At 30.2% G+C, this 22,240-nt stretch overlaps 1 protein-coding gene and 1 long non-coding RNA gene across 2 annotated transcripts in view; both read left to right on the top strand.

The window, feature by feature from the left end:
• Positions 1 to 22,240, top strand: part of LOC105837398 — a 90,463-nt gene that overhangs the window by 30,979 nt on the left and 37,244 nt on the right. The window contains exon 3 of the mRNA XM_036291929.1: positions 14,742 to 14,822. Coding sequence (XP_036147822.1) covers positions 14,742 to 14,822 — 81 coding nt within the window. The remainder of the gene's footprint in view (positions 1 to 14,741; positions 14,823 to 22,240) is intronic.
• Positions 7,710 to 8,391, top strand: LOC114254555. The gene is made up of 2 exons (XR_003625903.2): positions 7,710 to 7,974; positions 8,050 to 8,391. It is a non-coding gene; the product is annotated as an uncharacterized LOC114254555 (long non-coding RNA).

The following is a 22,240-nucleotide window of genomic DNA, read 5'->3' as shown; positions in this document are numbered from 1 at the left end:
TGTTCACTGGGTAATATACTTATCTTATTGTATAACGGATAGTACGTTATACTATAATCTTCCTCAATGTAATATGCGTACAGAAACTAAATAAAAACTTGCTCGCCATTAACCTCGCGCATGTCACATCATTAAGAGGATGCTAAACTGCCCATCAAACTTGATTGAGGTCGATAATGCAGAGTCATTATTTATCCTTGTTCATGAAAAAATTTGCTTTAAAATACAAGTTATATAGCTTATACTTACAAATAAATGGTGTCTCGCAGTTTGGAATAGAAGGAATAAGACTATATTTGTCAAATTACGTTTACAAGCCGTAAAAAAACATATTTATGTGATCAAAAATTTTATTCATTTAAGCGCTTCTATTTTTAAAATATCTTTTTTGTACGGCTTGTAATCGTAATTTGACGATTATAATCTTATTCCTCAATCTATTCCGAACCCGGGAACACCATTTATTTGTACGTATAAGCTACATAACTTGTATTTTGAAGCAAATATTTTTATGAACAAATAAACTTTAAAAAATTTTTTGCATTTTTGGTCTTTATCTAATCGTCCCCGGGTTCATTTGTGTACGTACTTTAAAAGTGTAAAAGGATTATCAATTCTGTAAATTCAATTCGAAATTAAGTGATAAATACAGAATGTCGGTAAAACACACGGCTTTAGCATCCTCTTAATCCCAAACTGTCACATTATCGCCGTGAAACTCGCCGCGGATTCGTCTGCTAACGTCAAAGTATATTTGACTACGAACGCGCACTTCTCATCAAATCTACGAGACTTTTCTTATAAGAAATTATTAACCGTACGATTTACAGATATATCACTTAATATTTATTCTTTACTCTCACAAAACGATCATATCATGAATGACAGCAATTTATCATCATATCAATATGCAGTATATATTTTATAAGAAACTGTCACAGGTAAGTCTTAGAACAGCCCTCTCGTGTTGAATTCGTGTACTCGACAAAGACCGACGACGTATCTTAATTAAAAAATTTGGATTTTAGACTTTGCGTCGCTATATCTCCGCTCGTAGAGCACGCAGAAAAAAAATGAAAACTTTTTTTTATAAATCAAACCCAAGCTTTCGACTGAACCTAGTTAGAACTCGATCGGTTAAATCGTTATTGAGATCTGATAATCTCAGGTGCTCGCAAGTCGCGTACTCGCGTAAATGTACGGTGGTCTCGCGCTGCGCGTTTACTTGGCGCGAGACACTACCGTGTCTCTTGATATGGGTTTTTAAATATCTTGATATAATTATATATATTTATTTACTCGAAAAGTAATTTTAATAAAATGTTGTATAATTCAATATGGGGTTATAAATATTTTGATACAATTTTGATATAATTATCCACTCAAAAATATAATGTTGCATAATTTTATATAAAGTTATAAATATTTTGATATAATTATATATAAATTAATGTATAAATTGATCTTATTATATGTAATTATATATAATATGATATAATTATACATAATTAGATATAAACCTTTTTTCCCGGGCATATAGTGTAATGTAAATAATATAATTATGCAAATAGTTATTGCAGTTTATATTTTATACTTCTCTCTTAATATTGTATTTACTGTTTTAAATATTAAAAAAATATTTTGCTTTATATTAATCTATATTCGCATTTGTAACAATGAAAATGTACGTACGCACATATGTATATATATGCTACTTTTGTTATACATATATATATGCATTTATAGTTTATGTCGTGTAATACGTTGAGTATTATGTAATTAAGGTTTTTATGTTCTAATATAGAAATATACGCAGGAGAGGCAGTTATTGAATGTGAGGCGACTAAAGAAATAACGCAACTTCTAGCGCGGCGCCTATAGCACGAGATTATCATCTCGTTTTGCCAATAATTGAAAATAATGGAACCCATATATTATTATATTTGGATGGATTTGGCTTTAATGCTCTTTAATTTTTGTTCTGACAAAATTTTCAAAATTTTCAAAAAAAGGGATGAGGGTGGGGTAAATTAAAAAGTTTGAAATTTTTGGAAAATCTAAATATACTATTGTAAAGAGTATAAAATACCATAAAACTTTTGTATAAATCATTTTTTCATAAACCTTATATTTTCAAAGATATTCGCCAAAAACGAAAAAACGCGTTATTTTCGAGGGGTGGTTTCAACCCCTAAACGTCGAGATACGCCGCAAAAAAAAAATACGGATGTAATATTTTTTTATGTTCTACAACATATACAAAGCTCATTAAAATCAGTGAGAAACAGTTCTGTCCGTTCCTTTGTTAGTGCAAGAGTTTGCTAAACTGCTTGCCCTAGGTCTGGAGGTAGTGCATACCCACTCGGCAAGTAATGTTGTTGAAATATTGTAATATTTGAAAATGGTACATAAAAATTTCGTTAATATTTTAATTGTAACTTTGCATGTGAAATATTTTAAAAATAAGTCTGCACCATATTTTTATAATAATGCAAATGCAATATTTCTGAAATCTTTGAGAGAAGATAAAAAAGTTTGCTTTCATATTTGTATGGCTCTGTAATATTACAAAAGAAATGTGACAAATGCATTATTTCAAAAATATTTCTGGAAAATTATAAAGTAATATTAATATTTCTTACACAATGAATATTTCTGCAAAATATCAAACGCAGCGTTGCATTTAAAGTATTTCTAAAAAATTTCTGAAGGATTGTGTAGGTAATAAAAATTTAAATTGCTGAAAATAAATTTCTGCAATATTGCACAAGAAATATTGCAAATTAATGATTCAGAAACATTTCTGAATGTTTAAAATTGACATAAAAACATATTCTCTATATAATTATATAGTTAATAATGATAACCTTAAAGTATACATGAAATAAACAATTAAAAAATACTAATGTGCATATATTATTTTATTTAATACTTTATAAATATTTAATACTTTATTGCAATAATTACTGAGATATTACCTTTTCAACACTTATAGTTTCCTCGATGCGTTCTCATTCATATAAATTAAAAAAATCAATATCTTGATTATTATTGCAACATTGCAAAATAATATGAGACTTTTACTTCAATCCTTTCTATCTTTCTAGCTATTGTACACTTTAGAGCGTTCACTCTAAATATTTATTTATCTTTTCTTATTATTTTCTCATGTAACAAGTCTCTTTTTACGATGTATTACTTTTTTGTAATGTTATAAAATAAATATCTTTTTTTTAATATTACTAAAACAAAATAAAGATTTAAAAAATTATGACAAAATGGAAGTGTTCTGTTACACATTCTATAATAATGCAAATTTATAAACCTTTATTAAAGTAAACTTTTATTAACATAATCAATGTATTAAACGTTTTTAAAATATATTTTAAAACTGTTATATTACATAAAAATAAGATTGCTTATATTGATCTATAACAGATCTTGGTGCTAAAAAATTTTGGTATAATTTTTATTATTTCTAACTCATGTATATGAATTGTGCGCATTTTATCGGTCTTGAAATAGTCACTGAATAGACTGACAAGAATACGACATAGTTCCCAGCAAACACAAAGTTACATGTAACGTGCTTGTTAGTTGTAATTTCCCACTCAATAATATAATTGCAATATAACACACGTGTTATATTACAATTACATTGTTGAGTGGGAAATTACAACTAACAGGTACGTTACATGTAACTTGGTGTTTAGTGGGTTCATATAAAAAATAGTAAAAATTACACAAATTATTCAGTACCAAAACCCGCTATAAACCAATATAGGCAATTTCATTTTTATCTTCACATTTAACAATTTCATCGATCCTGTTTTAGTTATTATTATATTACAATAATATTTTTTAAGTGTATCTGCAATTTCTTGGATAAAATGTATTTAAAATATTTTCTGAAATGTTTCTGCTGTCTGCATATGCTTTGGAAATGTTTCAGTAATATTATCGAAATATTACTAAAATTTTTCAAAAAGATTGCACTTGGAATGATCGCGGACATTGAAACAGAAGTGTTGCAGAAATAGTCGTGAAATATTTCTGTGATATTGCTGTCTACAGTGTAACATTTCAAATAAAATATTTTAGAAACATTACATGCCGAGTGGGTAATGTGCAAAGCAGTACGAAGCAGTACAATGTGAGGTAAATTTGAAATACGTAACGCGTAACCTAAAAGAGAAAATATAATGTATGTTTGATTCAAACTTAATATTTGTATTTTTTATGTATATTTCAAGTTTATTCGTATTAAAAAAAATTTACAAATATGGAAAAAGGAATAAATGCATATATTAAAAGAGATGCAAGTGAAAATATTTTAGTAGACATATTAATAGAAATGTCACGTGTAAATCTAAAGGTATTAAAATTATTTATTTAAATGTATAAATTATGAACAGATATTGTTTATGTAAATATCAATAGCTATTCAGTACCCTGATAGCCAAACCTGAAGAAACAGATTATGTACAGAGTGTTGCCAGGACCTGATGCCAGAAAGGCGATAGACTTCAAACAGACTCCCCACCAAACACCAAGTTACATGTAACGTACCTGTTAGTTGTAATTTCCCACTCAACAATGTAATTGTAATATAACACACGTGTTATATTGCAATTACATTGTTGAGTGGGAAATTACAACTAACAAGCACGTTACATGTAACTTTGTGTTTGCTGGGTCTTTAATATCTAACGATATCAGCAAACTGCTACCAGAAATCTAACAGGACCTGTTGACGTTCTATGTCAGCAGACTGGCAGCAGAAATCGAGCAGACCTTGCTGCAAAACAGCAGAGTCTGCTGCATTTTTGTCATCAGAATGTTAGCAGAATAGAACCTCAGATGAGTTCAGTCTGCTAACATTTCTAATCAAATTTGTTGCGAGTCTGCCGACATTTTGTCAACATTTGGCTATTAGGGTAACTAATTTATGGATAAAAGGATAAAAATATTAATATAATACAATACTTTTGTAGAAGGTGTACAATTTCTATTAAAATATAAGGATATAGATTTTACTTGCAATACGTTGCAATGTACTGTTGATGACCAATTAATATTTCTTAAATTACATGAAAATATAAAATCAACAAATGATACCAATGATCAACAAAATGATGAAAATTATGGTCATGAGAAAATTGATGATTATAATGAAAATGATAGTAATGAAAATAATACTAATGAAGAAAACAATGGTAATAAAATAAATGAAGATAAAAGAGAAATATTTTTTGGGGACAATGCAACGACAAAATTGTTCTTGCAATTATACAAAGAAAAAAGTGATCTATTGGTAAATAGAAAAATTAAAACCAAGAAAATGTTATGGCAAAAAATAACAAAAGTATGCAAAGATATGAATATAATGTTACACTTATACAAATAGAAAACAATTAAGTTTAAATCTTTAGAAAGAAGTTACAAAAATATAATTTTAAATAATAATAAGACAGGCAGAGCTCGCATATCATATCCATATGAAGTGTAAATACATATTATTTAATATTAATTATTTAGTTTAAAATTTATGAAAAATTATGGTAAATATACAGATCAGGGGAGCTCGCTCCGATGACCTTGATCTTGACATATATTGTCAAGGTCACCCTCCTGAGTGACTTTGCAAAGATTTTAGCCGTCGCTCATGATTCATTAAAAAGTTATTAACAAAAAAAGTTTCATAAATACGACACATAATTATTCAATATAGGAGTATATCAGACGAGTTTGCAACTTTCCAAATGTAGTGAGGTCCATCCCCCCTGCTTACAGAGCGAAACGACGTCCACGCTTGTACTTTACCACAAGGGTTTGCGATATTAAATTTGAAATTGTGGCCAAATAGCGAATTTAAAATGTTTGGGTTAAGTTAGGAAAAAATACGGGGTGAGGGTGCAGGGGGAGGGGTGCTCTCCCGCCCACGCGTTTTCTAAGAATAACCCAACCAATTTTATGTCGCTATTAGGATAATGCGAAAACATTGGAAACGAGCAGCGTGGATCTTTCGTAGAGATGTATATGTTAATTGTATTTTGGTAAAGCAGCGACTTTCACGCGTTGTAAGTGGGAGAAGATGTTAGTAGACGGGAAAAGAATGTCCCATTAAATGGGCTTAATTTGAACTTGCATGTTTTCTTTTGTTTCTTTCATCTACAAATAACTTTGTATTAATGCCCAGTGCAATGAAATAACGTTAGAGATACCTCTTAATACTGCCTATAAGAATTCCTACAGTCTAAGTATGATTCTGTTATTGCCATGTGTTCATATAAATATATACACATTTCATAAATACGGTAAAAGTGCTAAATGGGTTTGCAGCTTTCCACGCCAAACAAGATCCACACTGTTCGTTTCCAATGTTTTCGCATTATCCTAATAGCGACATAAAATTGATTGGGTTATTTTTAGAAAACGCGTGGGCGGGGAGGGGCTCTGCCCCTCTCTCTGCACCCCCTCCCCATATTTTTTCTAACCTAACCCATTTTAAATTTGCTATTTGGCCACATTTTCAAATCTAATGTCGCAAATCCTTGTGGTAAAGTACAAGCGTGGACGTCGTTTCGCTCTATAAGCAGAGGGGATGGACCTCGCTATACCAGTGTTGCTGTTCATGCCGCTTTTTTCGCGCATGCGCAAATAGCTCCAGTTCAGTGACGTACAAAGTGTGAGAAAAGCGAGGTACTATTATGTTCCCTGCTTAAACATTGTGAAGAATAAAAAAAAGTAATTTAATTTAATAAAAAAAATATAATAAATTAAAAAATAATGTAATTAATTTATAATTTTACTTAATAATGTATAAAAGAAAATAAAAAAATTAATACCGCGTAAAGTATATACATATACATGTAGAAATGTAACAATAAATTAATCACTATTTTATATAATATATTAATGTAAAAAAGGAGAGATAGGGAAAGGGTGTAAAATAATATTATGACCACATTTTTGTGTAGAAAATAAAAAATATTTAATTTAACAGAATCATAAAAATCAAATACCAACATTTGTTGCAAGGGTAAGAAAAACTGCCAAAAACCTACCATCAAGAGCAGCAACCCGCCAAAACATCTTGTGCCCTTGTTGCGCCCACGTATTGCGTCCACACTACACCGTTGCATCACGCTAGCGTCAACCGCTATTGTGCTGCGCATGCGCGAAAAAAGCGGCACGAACAGCAACACTGCGCTACACGTGAAAAGTTGCAAACTCATCTAATATATTAAATAATTATGTGTCGTACTTATGAAACTGTTTTGTTAATAACTTTTTAACAAATCACGAACTAAAATCTTTTCAAGGTCACTCGGGAGGGTCACCTTGACAACATATGTCAAGGCCAAGATCATTGGGCGGACTCCCCTGATCGGTATATTTACCAAAACTATATATGGAATATAATGCGTTGATTATATTTGTAGGCATAACTGGACTTATGGACAACATCCGTCGATTAGCAGTATCTAGAAAGCAAGGCTTCCCAGTGAGAAACGATAATGAATTCAACATCAATTCGACGTCGAATCGACATCGAAATGATGATTTCGATATTGAATCAATGTCGATTCAATGTACTATTTTTCACTGGGTTACTTTTACGAGATGATGTCCAAATTACCAAATCTTTATAAGTTTTATATCAGATTCAAAAACAGAAAGTATTATTTGGGGTAGTAATATAATATTACTTGGTAGTAATATAATAATTTCTATACATATAAATGAAATATATAAATAAATAACAAATATATAATTAGTAAAATATTTAGATAACGTAACTGTTTTATTTATTCATTGTACACATATTACAGAACTACAGAAAATCAAATTGATGTCAATTTGGAAACGGAACCAACAATATCAAACACTTTATCAGCAAACACTATATCGAAAAATGCAGAAATCTCGAATATAACTATAAGTAATATTGAAAATAACTCTTTAAATCAAGTAAGCATGCAATATAGTTTCTTTATCAATATAAGTGGTATCAATATAACGGTTATAATTTATAACATATACAAGTTGCAGACATTATCATATAATGGGCAAAAGAAATAAGCAATACGACAAGACCTTCAAAAATTTGACACAAAACAATGGAAAAACTTTTAAATAATATTTAGGAAAAAAATGCTAAAAAATGAAATACATATTAAAGTTGGTATAGTTGTACATGTGTTTCGCTCTGCCGCTCACATTGTAAAAGCGCCAGAGTTGGCATAGCCAAAACTTATATTATCGAGAAAATTCTATGTAGCGCTGCGAGCCTCAGTCAGGTTAGTTTAGTTCAAGTTGATCTCTCGCACGTGAAGCGCGGCTTACCTGTGTATAACCTCACTTCAAAATAAATCTTTATTTGCATAAGACGTGCAGTTTTGTCCTACATAAGGTCATCTGTGTTTTTTTACTCATGCACATTTATTTCGACAGCCAAAAAGTCAATAATACCACAACAGTTAATAACGGAATATAGAGAGATGAGAAATAGTTATAAAGAATCAATGAAAAAAAAAAATAGAGGAACAACTAATAAAGGCAAATCAATTAAGAGAAGAAATCAATTATTAAAAGAAATTTTTCTTAAAAATAAACAAGAAAATAAGTTATAAAATTGCAATATATAAATAATAATAAGTTTAATGTTAAAAATGTTAGATGCAGATGCACAATTTATGTTACAGTATAAAATTACAGATGTACAAGTTACAGATGCATAATTTATGTTACAGTTGAGAATTTTCATTTTTTACTTGGACTTTTAAAAAATTACATTTTTATTTTATTATTTGTATTTTATTTAAAAGTTTTTTTTATTTTTTATTTATTTTTATTAAATATAAGAAAAATATTTTTAAAAATAAGTATTTTTATTTTATTAGTAAAATAAGTAGTTAAGTATTTTATTTTATTAGCACTTATTTTAAACAAAATGCAAATTACTTTTATAAAAAAATATTAATAATTAAAAATGTTTTATTTTGTACACATATTTCAGTATCTACTAAATACCAATAATATGCATGTATTACATTTTATTATCATTTGCATATTTTTTTAGTTTTTCAATTTATTTATTTTTTATTGCGTCTGTTATTCATTTATACTAATTATTAAATTATATTAAATATCTTTATTTTAAAAAAATAGACAAAATAAAAGAAGACATAAAAAGTCGATTGCTTTTCTTTAATTTTATTCATTATTATTTATTGATAATAAATGACATAATTCATTTCGGATATGTATTCCAGTATCATGGTCTCGTGCTGCTTCATCAATATTAATATATAATTTTTTTGCTCCCATATCAAGATACTGATCGTTTATAGGTTCTTCAAGATATTGTAAATCTTCCAAACTTGTCATATTATGAAGTACGCAACACGCATGTGTATTACACGTACCATGCGTACTATATCACGTAATTTAAAATGATACAATTGTCGAAAACGTTGTTTTAGCATCCAAAAGTATTTTTATTAATTACCCTACAGAAACTAGTTTTTGATTAAAAATCCTTTGCGCACGTGACAAATGTCCATTGTCTCTGTATGGTACAATTAATTCTTTCAAACATGGATATGCGCTATCTCCAAGCAAAATACAGTTATCTGAAAGAAAACTTATTAAAGGATTGATTTTTAATATTAATTTTATTAGTTTTGACATATGTTATGAGCATTATTTCTCAAATAACCTGCACAATTCACGTAGGTCGTTACGCAATGGTGAATTCTTAAAAACTCGTGCGTCGTGAACAGAACCAGAATATCCTATGAAAACGATAAGCTGCATTTTATGATATAAAGGTGTATATATATATACATATATATATATATATATATATATATACACATGTTTATTCTTTTATATTTTACTATTTTTATATATATATATATATGTTTATCATTATATATTTTATTATTTTTTATGTTTATGTTTACTTATGACCAGTTTATTTATATTTATAATGTTTATTCAATATTGTGATTAAATAAAACTATGATGTTAAACTGTAATTTGTTTTTATTTCTTAGATTTCTATTCAAATTTTCCGCGTTTCCATTTATCATTGATTGGTTCCGCCATTCCGTATCAAGCCAATCAAAAGTTGGCCCACTTATGCCAGTCCTCTTTCAGGGTCTCTAGTCTGAAAGGCGCAGAAGCGCTCGTGGTACGGGTTTGCGGCGCGAATGGCGATACGATACGCGGGAGATTGTGTGGAAAAAGTGATACCGGGCGATGGTCGAGAACTCTCGACGGAGACCAAGACTTTTGATCCCGTATCTTCTTATCGCTTCGTTGATAGGATTGCTTCGAAAGAAATTTTTCGATGCGTCAAGAACGCTTGGCGGGGACCAAGACTCTTGATCCCGCGGCGCCGTCTTTCATAAAGGAATGGTCCGGGAGTTTGGCAACTAAGAAAACTTGACAGAGACAAAAACTCTTTACCCCCAAGCGTAAGCCGACTTCCGAGAACCAGAAAGCTGAATACAGAATGAATTTCTATCGGAATCGGAGAGATTCACTCTTTTATACACGCTTCGGGATTTCTCGGTGCGAATTGGGGAGCCTCGGCGACTGCTTCTCTGTGCTACAGTTTACTCGTGCGCGTGCGCGTTGTCTTTATTCGTGCGCGGGCTTGGCGTGATGCATTGTACTGGGACTTAGCCACAGAAACAACGCCGAGGCGTGAAAATAATGAAAGTATTTATGAGGTGCCGAGCGCCTTTTCGCCGACGGTTGATCGGTCATAACGGAAATTTTGCGACGGCTCTCAGTCGTAACGAGTTCTATCGTTAGAAGTTTTCTGACAAATTTGTTTGTTTAGATACGTTATTTAATAAAGTTTATTGTGAATATTCCCACACAGCACACTTTATCCTAGGGATGTCCCTGGGATGTCATTTTTGGATATCGCAATATCGTTGGATATCCGTGGACCGTCTGCGATATCCAAGGGATCCACAAATGTCCCGATTTGACATCCGGTAGATATCTCAAACGATATCCAGAGGATGTCCAAGGGATTTCCTGAGATATCGTAATATACCTGAGTGAAAAAATTTGTCAGAATTTTTAAAATTTTTTTGAGTATTTCTGATAAATATTCCGATTTTTTATAAGAATTGAAACGTTTCTCGGAAAAATTTTAAAAATAAAAAATTTTGATTAATTAAAAAAATTTTTGAATATTTCTAAGTATTTTTGAGAGTTTCTAAAAATTGAAAAAAACGAACAAAAAATAAAAAATTCTAATTTTTTTTACGGTAATCTTGTAAGAGGAAGAAGACTATAACAACATGTTTTAGCCAAGCCACAGTCATACCCGTTAGAGCATGTTTAATCTCTCTATCTGAAAAAACGGTCACCCATCCAAGTGTCAACCATCGCCGACGTTGCTTGACTTCGAAGACCGTACGCATCCTAACGCCACGTGATAATCCATGAACACTTCTTGTCTATGCATACATATTTGTTATAGATCATTACAATAGATGTTATAAGAAGGATGAAATATGTATAGTTAACTTATATTTTTTGAATAAATATGAAGTTTTAGTTTTTTATTCATTTTTACATATGCGTGCAAAATAGCATGTGGAATAACTTATTAAAAAGTTTATTTTTGCTCTGTTTGTATAAAATTAAAAAAATTTTTTAATGTCATTTTTTATAATTTTTTAGTATTATTAATATATACCACATTATTTCGATAAGTGTACTTTCTTTATGTTCTATTTTAATTTACGTTTCTTAGAGATTTAATTAACGCTTTTGTCACTCGTTTATTACATATTATAATTCACTTTTCCTTTACACTTGATTTACGCTCTATTAATTGTAGAGATAAAAGATATGATGGGATATTATCTGAATGTAATAGGATATCGTAAGGTATTATAGAATATCTTACAATATCTTATAATATTTTAAGATATTTTGGGGGGATATCGAAATATATTAATGGAACATCATATGATATCTTAAAATATTTTACGATATTTTAAGATATTTTTATAGGATATCCCGGGAGCTACTCATTGAGATATCCGTAAGATCGCCTTCGTCTGTCTGGGATAATTTGGGATATCCTCAGGATAAAGTGTGCTGTGTGGGTTTCTTGCAGTAATTGTCCGCCTTTGTAAAGCGTAGCAAACAATTTCTTATCGGACCGTAGTTATTCGACAACGACCACTGCTTTCACGTCTTGTATAACGTCCTGTCCCTTAATATCGTGACCAATCTTTACTCACTACAGAAATAGATACACCAACACAATGCACTATATGAAGCACGCGAAAGCCTTCTTCAAGAAGTGCGATAATTTATGCAACTGCTGCAGGCAAATGTTTACGCGGCATTTTGAAAATTTCGTATACAAGCTCAATACACTGCGAGAATCGCCTGTATATACTGAACATTTATTTCAAAATCTCTTTGTATGTATACATTACATGTAAACATTACAAGCACGTATGTGAGTAGATGTGTACTCGTAATGTTTACATGTAATGTTTACGTACAAAGAAGCTTTGAAATATTTAATTAGGTACTTTAAAATGCCGTGTAAACAACGTTTAAGAAGTCTTAAGGAACAGCCACAACAGTGCGCACGTGACGAACTGCGGGGTTCCTTTGCTATGACACACACATACACACACACACACACACACATACGCGCGCGCGCGCGCGCACACCGTACATCCGGCCGGCAACCTCCACGTAGCGCACATTAGATAATACTAATGCCGGCGGTAAATGTCATTTTCCAAAAAATGTAAGGTTGACTTTGTAACTTGGTCAAAAGGGTGTAGAAAAATTGTTGAAAAAGCATTGTAAGCAATTTCAGCAACTCCGTTTTATTCCATGATAAACACATGGAATAAAAATGTTTTATTCTATGTTAGTTTTTACTACTGAACGTTAGTTTTTATTACTGAGGAGTAATCGTACTATAAAACATTGCTTCAGCGATGTGATTGGATTTTTCTTCACGACAGTATGTTGAATTAAGTATAAACCGTAAAGTATGCAATTTTTTATGTAATCTTTGAACGCGAAATGTTGTTAGAAAAAGTAAATCTATGAAAAAATCAATAATAGCATTTGAAAATACAAATGTTTAGCTTTTTATTGCTTTTTTGCGGAGCACTGTACATTGATTTGTTCACGAGTAGTAATTGATGAAATTCAAAATGACTTCTTTTGAAATCTCAATAACTTGGTTAAAAAAATTGCACAGCAATGAACAACTATTCAAAATACAATATGCAAATAACAGAAATTCTCTATGATTTTTTTCATGTGAGATGCAGCACAGCAAAGTCGCATAAAAGATTTTCATTTTAATAGGTCAAGCTTCATCATTGTGCCATGTTGATAAAAAAAAAAGATAACTAAAATCGCCAAAAAGCGTTTGAAAGGAAAAGTTTCAAGCTTTAAAACGCTTTTCGGATTTTGTTTTTGCGAGTTTCGAGCGGTTTGAAAATAGTTTAAATTTTCGGTATACAAAAAGTATTCCGTTTTTTTTAGTATCATGTGTGTGTGTGTGTGTGTGTGTGTGTGTGTGTGTGTGTGTGTGTGTGTGTGTGTGTGTGTGTGTGTGTGCGTGCGTGCGTGCGCGTGCGCGTGTGTGTGCGTGTGTGTGTGTGTGTGTTAGGTTGTTCGCAAAGTTCTTTTCAAAACAACGCGCGCTTCGCGTGGTTGCGTTATAAGTGAGAACAAAGGCACTGCAATTTGTGCTTATCAACAAGTTTTTTCGGATCTATAAGCTTGTTAAAAAAACGTCACAAACCTTCCTAATTATTTTGAAATTACGAAAAAAGGTGGAAAATCAAAAAATCCATTTTTGCTACCAGTACAGAAAATGGTTCTTCTTTATCCCATAGAATCTATGGGATAGAACGATATGTAGTAAGGTGTTGTCTTCGTCACTTAGCTAGTTTGGTAGAGGAACGTAACGTCGAAGGAGGCGCGCTCCCCGCTCTCTGTACCTTTTGAGTATATATACATGGAGGAGGAATGCCAGCACTGAAAGTGTGTCCAAGATCTGTGCGAGAGAGAAAGGTATATCATGATACTTGCTCTCTCTGCGCATGCGTCAAACGCTATATGTACAATGGCTGGTATTGTATGTTTTACACACACATACAATTCGTAATTAAGTACAAAAGTGCACAAGAAGTGCACAAGAAGTGTTGAAACTGCGGTGCAGATAATGATATTAACGCATGCGCAGAGAAAACGAGTATCATGATATACCTTTCTCTCTTGCACAGATCTTGGACACACTTTCGGTCTACATAAAACCATAACAATTCCTCCTCCATGTATATATACTCAAAGTCCGTATCCCACGGCGCCTGTCGTACCCCACGCGTGCTTCGACGTTACGTTCCCCCACCGATTAGCTGAGTGACGAAGACAACACCTTACTACATATCGTTCTATCCCATAGAAGATGCGGACAGCTCCGCTCACAGAAGGTTGACTCTATATTATATATTTCTATAATCATAACTTACTGGTGGCGCCAACTTTTATCAAACGCCGGAAACTTATTTGTACACCTAATAAACTTGAAATGAACTTTCTGAACAACCTAACATTAACAAGACATTTGGATGATTTTATTTGTATAAATATAATAAATAATATGAAAATAAAATTCAGACAGATGTAATAATTGATTACAAAAATAAAATTCACAGATGTAACGAGTTTAATTATACCAGAAGAGCTTCCGACCATTTTGTCACTTATATATAGCAATATTCCACCGATTAAGAAAGTTAAGTATATCATAAAATAAGACTGTTGATAACTTTATCATATAATTATTATATATAATAATATAATTTTTATCAATTTACATCCAAAATTTAAAGAATTACCTATTGTTTTTCAAAAAAAATTTGAAAAGAATATACCCAGGTAGCAAGGTGACGTTAATACGACGTCAATAATTCGTCATTCAAGGTCGCAGACGTCATGTTACCAAATTAAGACGTAATAGTAACGTCATTTTTTGACCTATTAATTACGTCAGTCATTTATCCATCCTACAACGTATTTCCGACGTCATATTCTTGACTAATTAATAACGTCAGTTAATTGATCATTTTACGACGTATTAATAAGATTTTATTAGTGACTAATTACTGACGTTAACTATAATTCTTTGTAATAATTGACGATTTAACCTCAAATGACAAATTATTGAGGTCTAGTGGACGACACCTTGCTACCTATAACTATTAATCATTATTTAAAGATTGGTTAATAAACAACATTATTAAAATTAATATAATATTTTATATAATTAATACTATCAATATTTTAGAATCATCCCAGGCAGCACATAATATTTATGATAAATATTTATTAATATTTATTAATATTTATTTTTTCAAAATATTATAAAAATATTTTACACATATTTTATATATACGAAGAAAAAAATCTTTATTCAACATATTAAAATATAGATTAAATATTTTATATAATATTTATGGTAAATAAAAGATAAAGATTTGTATAAGTAATATTTTGTAAATATATTTATAAATATTTCATAAATATTTTTATAATATTTATGATAAATCTTTATGATGTGTCAAATCTAAGACCACAAAAATATTTATAAAATATTTGGATAAATATTTATAAAATATTTAAATAAATATTATAAATATTTTATAAATATTGCGTTTTGTCTGAGGTATAATTTAGCTTTATCAAAAGAACAAAGCAAAAACATATTTCTATAAGTTATTCCACATATTATTTTGCATATGTAAAAATCAGGAAAAAAACTGTAAATTTATATTTATTTATAAAAATATTAGTTAACTATACAAGTTTCATGTTTCTCGCATCTATTGAACTGATCTATAACAAATATGTATTCATGATCATCAAGTGTTCATGGATCATCACAAAGGGCTAGGTAGCGTACGATCTTCGAAGTCAAGCAACGTCGACGGCGGTTCAGAGTTGGATGGGTGACCGCGGAAGTTAGGCAATCCCAAATGTGACTATGGTGTAGTGGGTCGTGATGCTTGTTGAGAAATAACGTAGATTTTTTTTTTACATTATAATTATGTTATTTCGATATTTTCATAATGCAAGTACTGCATATATAGGACATGTACCCGAAATATTTTCTAAAACGTCAAAATAATGGCTTTTACTACCTGGGATAGTCATAAAAATGACGTTAAAATGTCGTTTTTATTAAATGTAATCTAAAAACCTATGTTTTGTCATAAAAATAACAATAAAATACCTTCAAATGTACGATACTAGCTTCTTGAAAATGACGTCAATAATATGAAAATAATGACGTATTTTTGACGTCAATATATGACGTCGTTAAGATGAGACAAATGTACGTCAGTTTTACGACATTTAGACGTCATTTTATCTCGACATTATGACGTCTGGTTCGTCATAAAATGACCAAAAAATGCCGTCAATTAGACGTCACCTTGCTACCTGGGTAACTTTATTAAAAATAAGTTCAATAGTTAAAGTATTTAAAAAATTGCAACCACTTAGAGGAGAGAAGATGGTTATAAACTAAATGTGGGGTTATGGAATTCACGATATCTCGTATACTTTGTGTTGAGTTCTGGGGATAACTGTCCGAATTACTTCTTTACATATTGTTTAGACCTTATAACATGGTCATTGGTTATTAGAGTTTGTTTTGTTGTCAGAAAAGCTGCATTTCGGAATTATAAGTAGCCGAAAATTCTATTGGTGTCTATTCTTTATCTCATTTAAAAAAATATGTCAGGCATTAATTTTTAAACATTAGTGTAATTTAAAGGGCTTGAATATAGCTTTCAAATAACTAAATTTAATTAATTAATTTAGTAATTAAATTTATTGTTTAACGTAATGTATAGTGCATTTGATGTGTAAAATTATACTGCTTGCGTTCAAGCTTATAGATCCGATTGTCTCAAGTCTGAGACCCTTAATCTCTTCCCTCGTAATATTTCCAGGGTTGGGAATTAACGAGTTACTTGTAACGAAGTTACAGTCACAGTTACTTTTTTTGGTAACTAATAACTTAACTTCGTTACTTTTCTCCATCTGTAACTGTAACTTAACGCAGTTACATTTTTTTGGTAACTAATAACTATTTTGATAGTTACTTTAATAATTACTTTTTTTGGAACATGCGCTAAAATGTTTAATCAACAATCTGAAAAAGTCGAGGAAAAAGTCTATACAAGAGGAATTGTACCGATTCTTAATATTAAATAATTGCAGTATTAATATGCTAAATAATTACACTGCAATTAAGAAACTTTTTATTAAATATAACACGGACATTCCGAGTTCTGCATCTGTGGAATATATATTTAGCATCGGTGGCTCTATAATGACGCCACAAAGAGATCATTTTAATGATGATATATTTGAATATCAAATTCTACAAAATTAATAAAAATTTTTATGAAAATTTTGTAACAAATAAAATATATGAATCAATGTATGACAGCCAATGTATTGTTATATTTCATTTCTGATAACAGTAATATATGATTTAGACTTTACAAAGTTTTCATTTAGTGTACATAAAATAATTTGTTAAAGCACAAAATTAAGCACATAATATATAACAGTTACTAAAGTATAAAATGCAAGATTTTTATTTCTTATATTTAAAATAATGTACAATTATTTAAGAAAAAAGTAACTGAAAAGTAACGACTCGTTATTTTTTAGTAACTGTAACTGTAACGAATTATTTTTCAAAATCGATAATTTGTAACTGTAATTACTTACTTTTTCAATGAAAAAACTGTAACTGTAACTACATAGTTACTTTTACAAAATAACTTTCCCAACCCTGAATATTTCTTGCAATATTTTTATGATACTTAGCAAATATTATTTGTTATAATACTTTTACATTTCTATAATACCCAAAGTCATAAGAGCTAAAGATTTTTATATTTTTGATTCTTTTGTGTGATACTATGTACAAGATATTAATACTTTTGTGATACTGATATGTAAAATCCGACAAAGAGCATTAATTTTTTATTAATTATTTTTAGAAATAAAAAAAATTTTTTTAATATTTGTTAGTATGTTTCATATTCCCCTACAGGTTCCATAATCGCTTTCTTCTTTTTCTTTTTCAGTAAATTAATTATGTTTGTTATATATATCCGAAAAACTTTTGTATGATTGGTAGAACTCTATGGGTAACAAACTTATTAACAAAAAATGTTACACAAATTTTTACTGAGTTATCTAAATAAAACATAATGATGATTCATAACCCTCTTTTCTCCTCTAATCCTAGGATTTGAATCGATTTTGGATTTCAAAATTACAAATAGATTAAAATCACATTGTTCTTAATACTTCTTGATAGAATATGTAGTAACAGATATAGATAGGTAGTGATAGATATAGATATTATACTCACACAAGTTACACAATAACATGTTAATCGTTTAATTTTTTTATGTATTTAAATAAAAAATTTACATATGAACCATTCTTTCTATCAAAAAAATAATGGATGCATTTTAAGAAGAAAAATTAGAATTTTCTTTTTATTTTTTGACGAATTTATTGAGTTAATTTTTGCCTTTTGTAAGTAATTAAAGTTAGAAAGATGGTTTTTGTTTTAATAACTTGACGAAAAAAAATTGTACAGCAATAATAAACCCAGATAGGAGCTTTCACAATAATTACTGTTTTTGTAGAAGCAAAAAGAGCATATCATTTGCTACAAAAAAATTTTATGATTATTTTCTACATTTATCATATTATTTTACTCTTTATTATTTTTTATATATACCTATTAGATTATTATTTAAATAACTTATTTAATTATTTAACATATATTTACAAATAATATCGAAATAATGATATATTAATTCTTATTTTTGCCAGCACTAAAAAATAGAAATAAACAACGCCTCTTTTTGTAGACAAAACTGCCTAATATACGTAACGATCGGGCTTTCTCGTGCGTCTGGATTCACTCGCCATGATCAGGGTTCGAGAAAATATGCGCATGCACGAAAACAACTGGTGGTTACCAGTGATGTATCAGTAGCGCAAAGAATCTATTCAAACTTATTGGCTTATTTATATTTATGCATATTAAATTTTAGTAGTAAAAAAACTATTAAACGTAGAATTAGAATTTTCAAGACTTTATAGCTAAATGAAAGTCGTTTTAAAAAATAGTTAACTTGTCATCCTTCAAGAAATACAGCACTTTGCATGGCTTGTAATACAACAATTAATTGTAAATCTGATTTATGTAATTAGATATTTACAGAGGGTCAAACACATTTAGAAAGTAAAGTCATTACATTTTCTAAACAAATTAATAATCTTTTAAGAAATTTCTTACGGGCTACCAGTAACACACCTTTTTGCCTATGAAAAATACGTCATTGAAGCTGCATTCACCGCGCATATGCGAAGAAAAGCAGTCTGTCTGGCATCGTTGGATAGAAATGATTATTTGCGTCGATCGACGACCGGTTTTTGTACTCGAGGTGGATATCCCCACCCGGTGCTGCACCCTAGCAGGTGTTGTCAGTGAAGGGGGAACGTCCGCCGAACCGCAGGGATGGGGGTTGCATAAACGGCGGCGATGGCAGCCACCAGCGTGAACTTGACCCTGTCGTCGCCGTGACTCTATTGTCACATATATTTATTTAATTAAATTGTAATCATAACATTTTGATTTAAAATTCAGATTCTTTTCAAGTGTTAAGACTAAATTAATCCGGGGTTATATTACAACAAAAAAATCCTTTTAGAAACAAAGCAAATTTGTTAGTGCCAATAGATTATGGGTTTGAGCACTAAAAGAAGGAAAACATTGAACAACAATATTTAATAGCTGTATCGTTACAAACTTGCAAGTTTCTGGAGTCAATAGAATGATGTGTTACGTTAAAATATAAAAATTAAAACTTTTGAATAAGTGGTATTTGTTTCGTCACAAATTAAAAGTATATTTTACGACTGACATTAACACTTTGTATCACAGTGATGCCACCAGGGCATCACCTATTGTGTTTTCTTTCAAGTATATAATGAATATAATCAATTATTTCACATATTCTTATATTATATTTATATGTATTCTTATAGTATATTTAGAATCGTAATAGTGCTAAAACGTTTTCTGAATAATAAAATTACATATGAAGCATATATTAAATCTTCAAATTAATAAAAATAATAATTTTTTATACTCGGATCCTAGTACACAGTGAAAATTAATATTGTACACAATTTGTGTACAATATTAAACATAACATGAACATGCGCTTGTGGCCAAGAAGCATGAGGATATGACCGATGCGCATGCTCAAGTGAAACATATGTGGCCATTTTGAACGTGACCGTTTCTAAGGGAGCGTCCCAGACAAGACTTTTAACTACCATACTCTCAAAGTGTCTAATACCCTTCAAAGTGACTATCAAAGTTGGTAAAAATTGATTCAAACAATGTTTAATCTCAACTTAACATCGCGTAAGTTAATGAGAATAAAACGATTTCAACTATACCGAACAGTTTCGAACTTACTTGTCCTTCTTCGACGTATTGTGTAACAGTAAGAATTAAACGAATAACAGAACCAATAGTTTGAGCGCTATACTGTCTTATAAACCTAATGCCAATTAGTGTATAAAACAATATCATAGATGGATATGAACTTAGTGTAAGACAATACAAAATAGATAATGAAACAAAACGCAACGCGAGAGGCTCTTCGTTAGATATCAATATCCGCTTTTTAGTAATATATAATTGTGAAATCTTTCTGAGTTCTTTTTAAGAAAAACTATTCAGATATACATAACATTCTGTCAGTCATTGCCGGGAAAAAAGATTCACGTACCATTCTTTGATTCTCTATTTTGTTACTGATGTGTAATAGACGTTGTACTAATGAATATCCTGTGTCGGAAATGTGAATGTGTAATGTCACAATTTCGTCGGATAATATTATGTCCAAAAATTAATATAAATACGTTAAATCGTAAAGACTCACAAGTAATTCGTGCCGTCAATTAGTTGAGAAGTCAAATTCTTTGTAGTCACAAGGTATAAGTCAATGCTGTGGTAAAATTTAAATTAAACTTAAAATTTAAACTCAGAATATTGTTAAAATAATCTAATCAGAGTATCTCTCTTCTTGACAACAACTAACAGTTGACTGTTATCATCTCTGACACTTGGCGCTTATTTATGTCTAATATATTTACAAAGTATCTCTCAAACTGCTACATTGCCTAGACAGATAAAGAAAACATCACAACATCGAGAATTATCATTATTTTAAAGATTCAAGAATATTAACATATATTTTATCCAAAAGTTCTGTGTCTTTCATAAGATTGATTCCATTTTTTTGTTGTTTTAATGTGAATTATTTCTGACACTAATCTTTTATGATAATTTCTCTCTATGTCTAATATTTTTATATTATCCCAATTAAGAGCATATGTTTCCCAGATAGCACAGGATCGTCCTGAATATGTCCCGGAGTGTCTTGGGATCTTGTCAGAATAAAATAGTTGCATTATTGTAAATATTATATATAAATATTTTATGTATAAATTAAACTTCTAAAGTAAGTTTAGAATGTTAGGTTCCGTAATAGTATTAATTATGAATTAAAATCTTACTCACGTCTTGAGGACATCCTTGGGATGTCCTAAGGATATATGTATTCCAACTAAAAAGGCTATTTTTAAAATATTGTATAAACAGTTTCATTAACTACAAAATGTCTGAAGATAAACTTAAATATGATGACTGTATAAATACCAGACATTTTGGATAACCATAGAATGTTCTGAGAATATGATAGTCTGAAAGTCCTTAGGACATCTTAAGACAGTCCCCAGGACATCCTAAGAGAGCCCTCACTACATCCTAAGATAGTCCTCAAAACATCCTAAAATAGTCCTCAGAACATCGTACAAAAAATCCTCAGGACATCCTATGAAAGTACTCAAAACATTCTAAGACAGTATTCTGGACATCTTGGACGTATATTAATTTTTGAAAAAAATGGTAAATTAATATAGCAAGTGAGCAATCTTTGAATACCGTATTTCTAGAATGCATTGTAAAATCAAATGTGTAAAATGTGCCTCGTTCATGTACGTATAATTTGTTTCTCTGTGTAAAAATAACAAT

Source organism: Monomorium pharaonis, chromosome 9, assembly GCF_013373865.1.
Source record: "Monomorium pharaonis isolate MP-MQ-018 chromosome 9, ASM1337386v2, whole genome shotgun sequence".
NCBI classification, from domain to species: Eukaryota; Metazoa; Arthropoda; class Insecta; order Hymenoptera; family Formicidae; genus Monomorium; species Monomorium pharaonis.
Note: the sequence above shows the minus strand (reverse complement) of the source record. Positions and strands in the feature narration are given on the sequence as shown.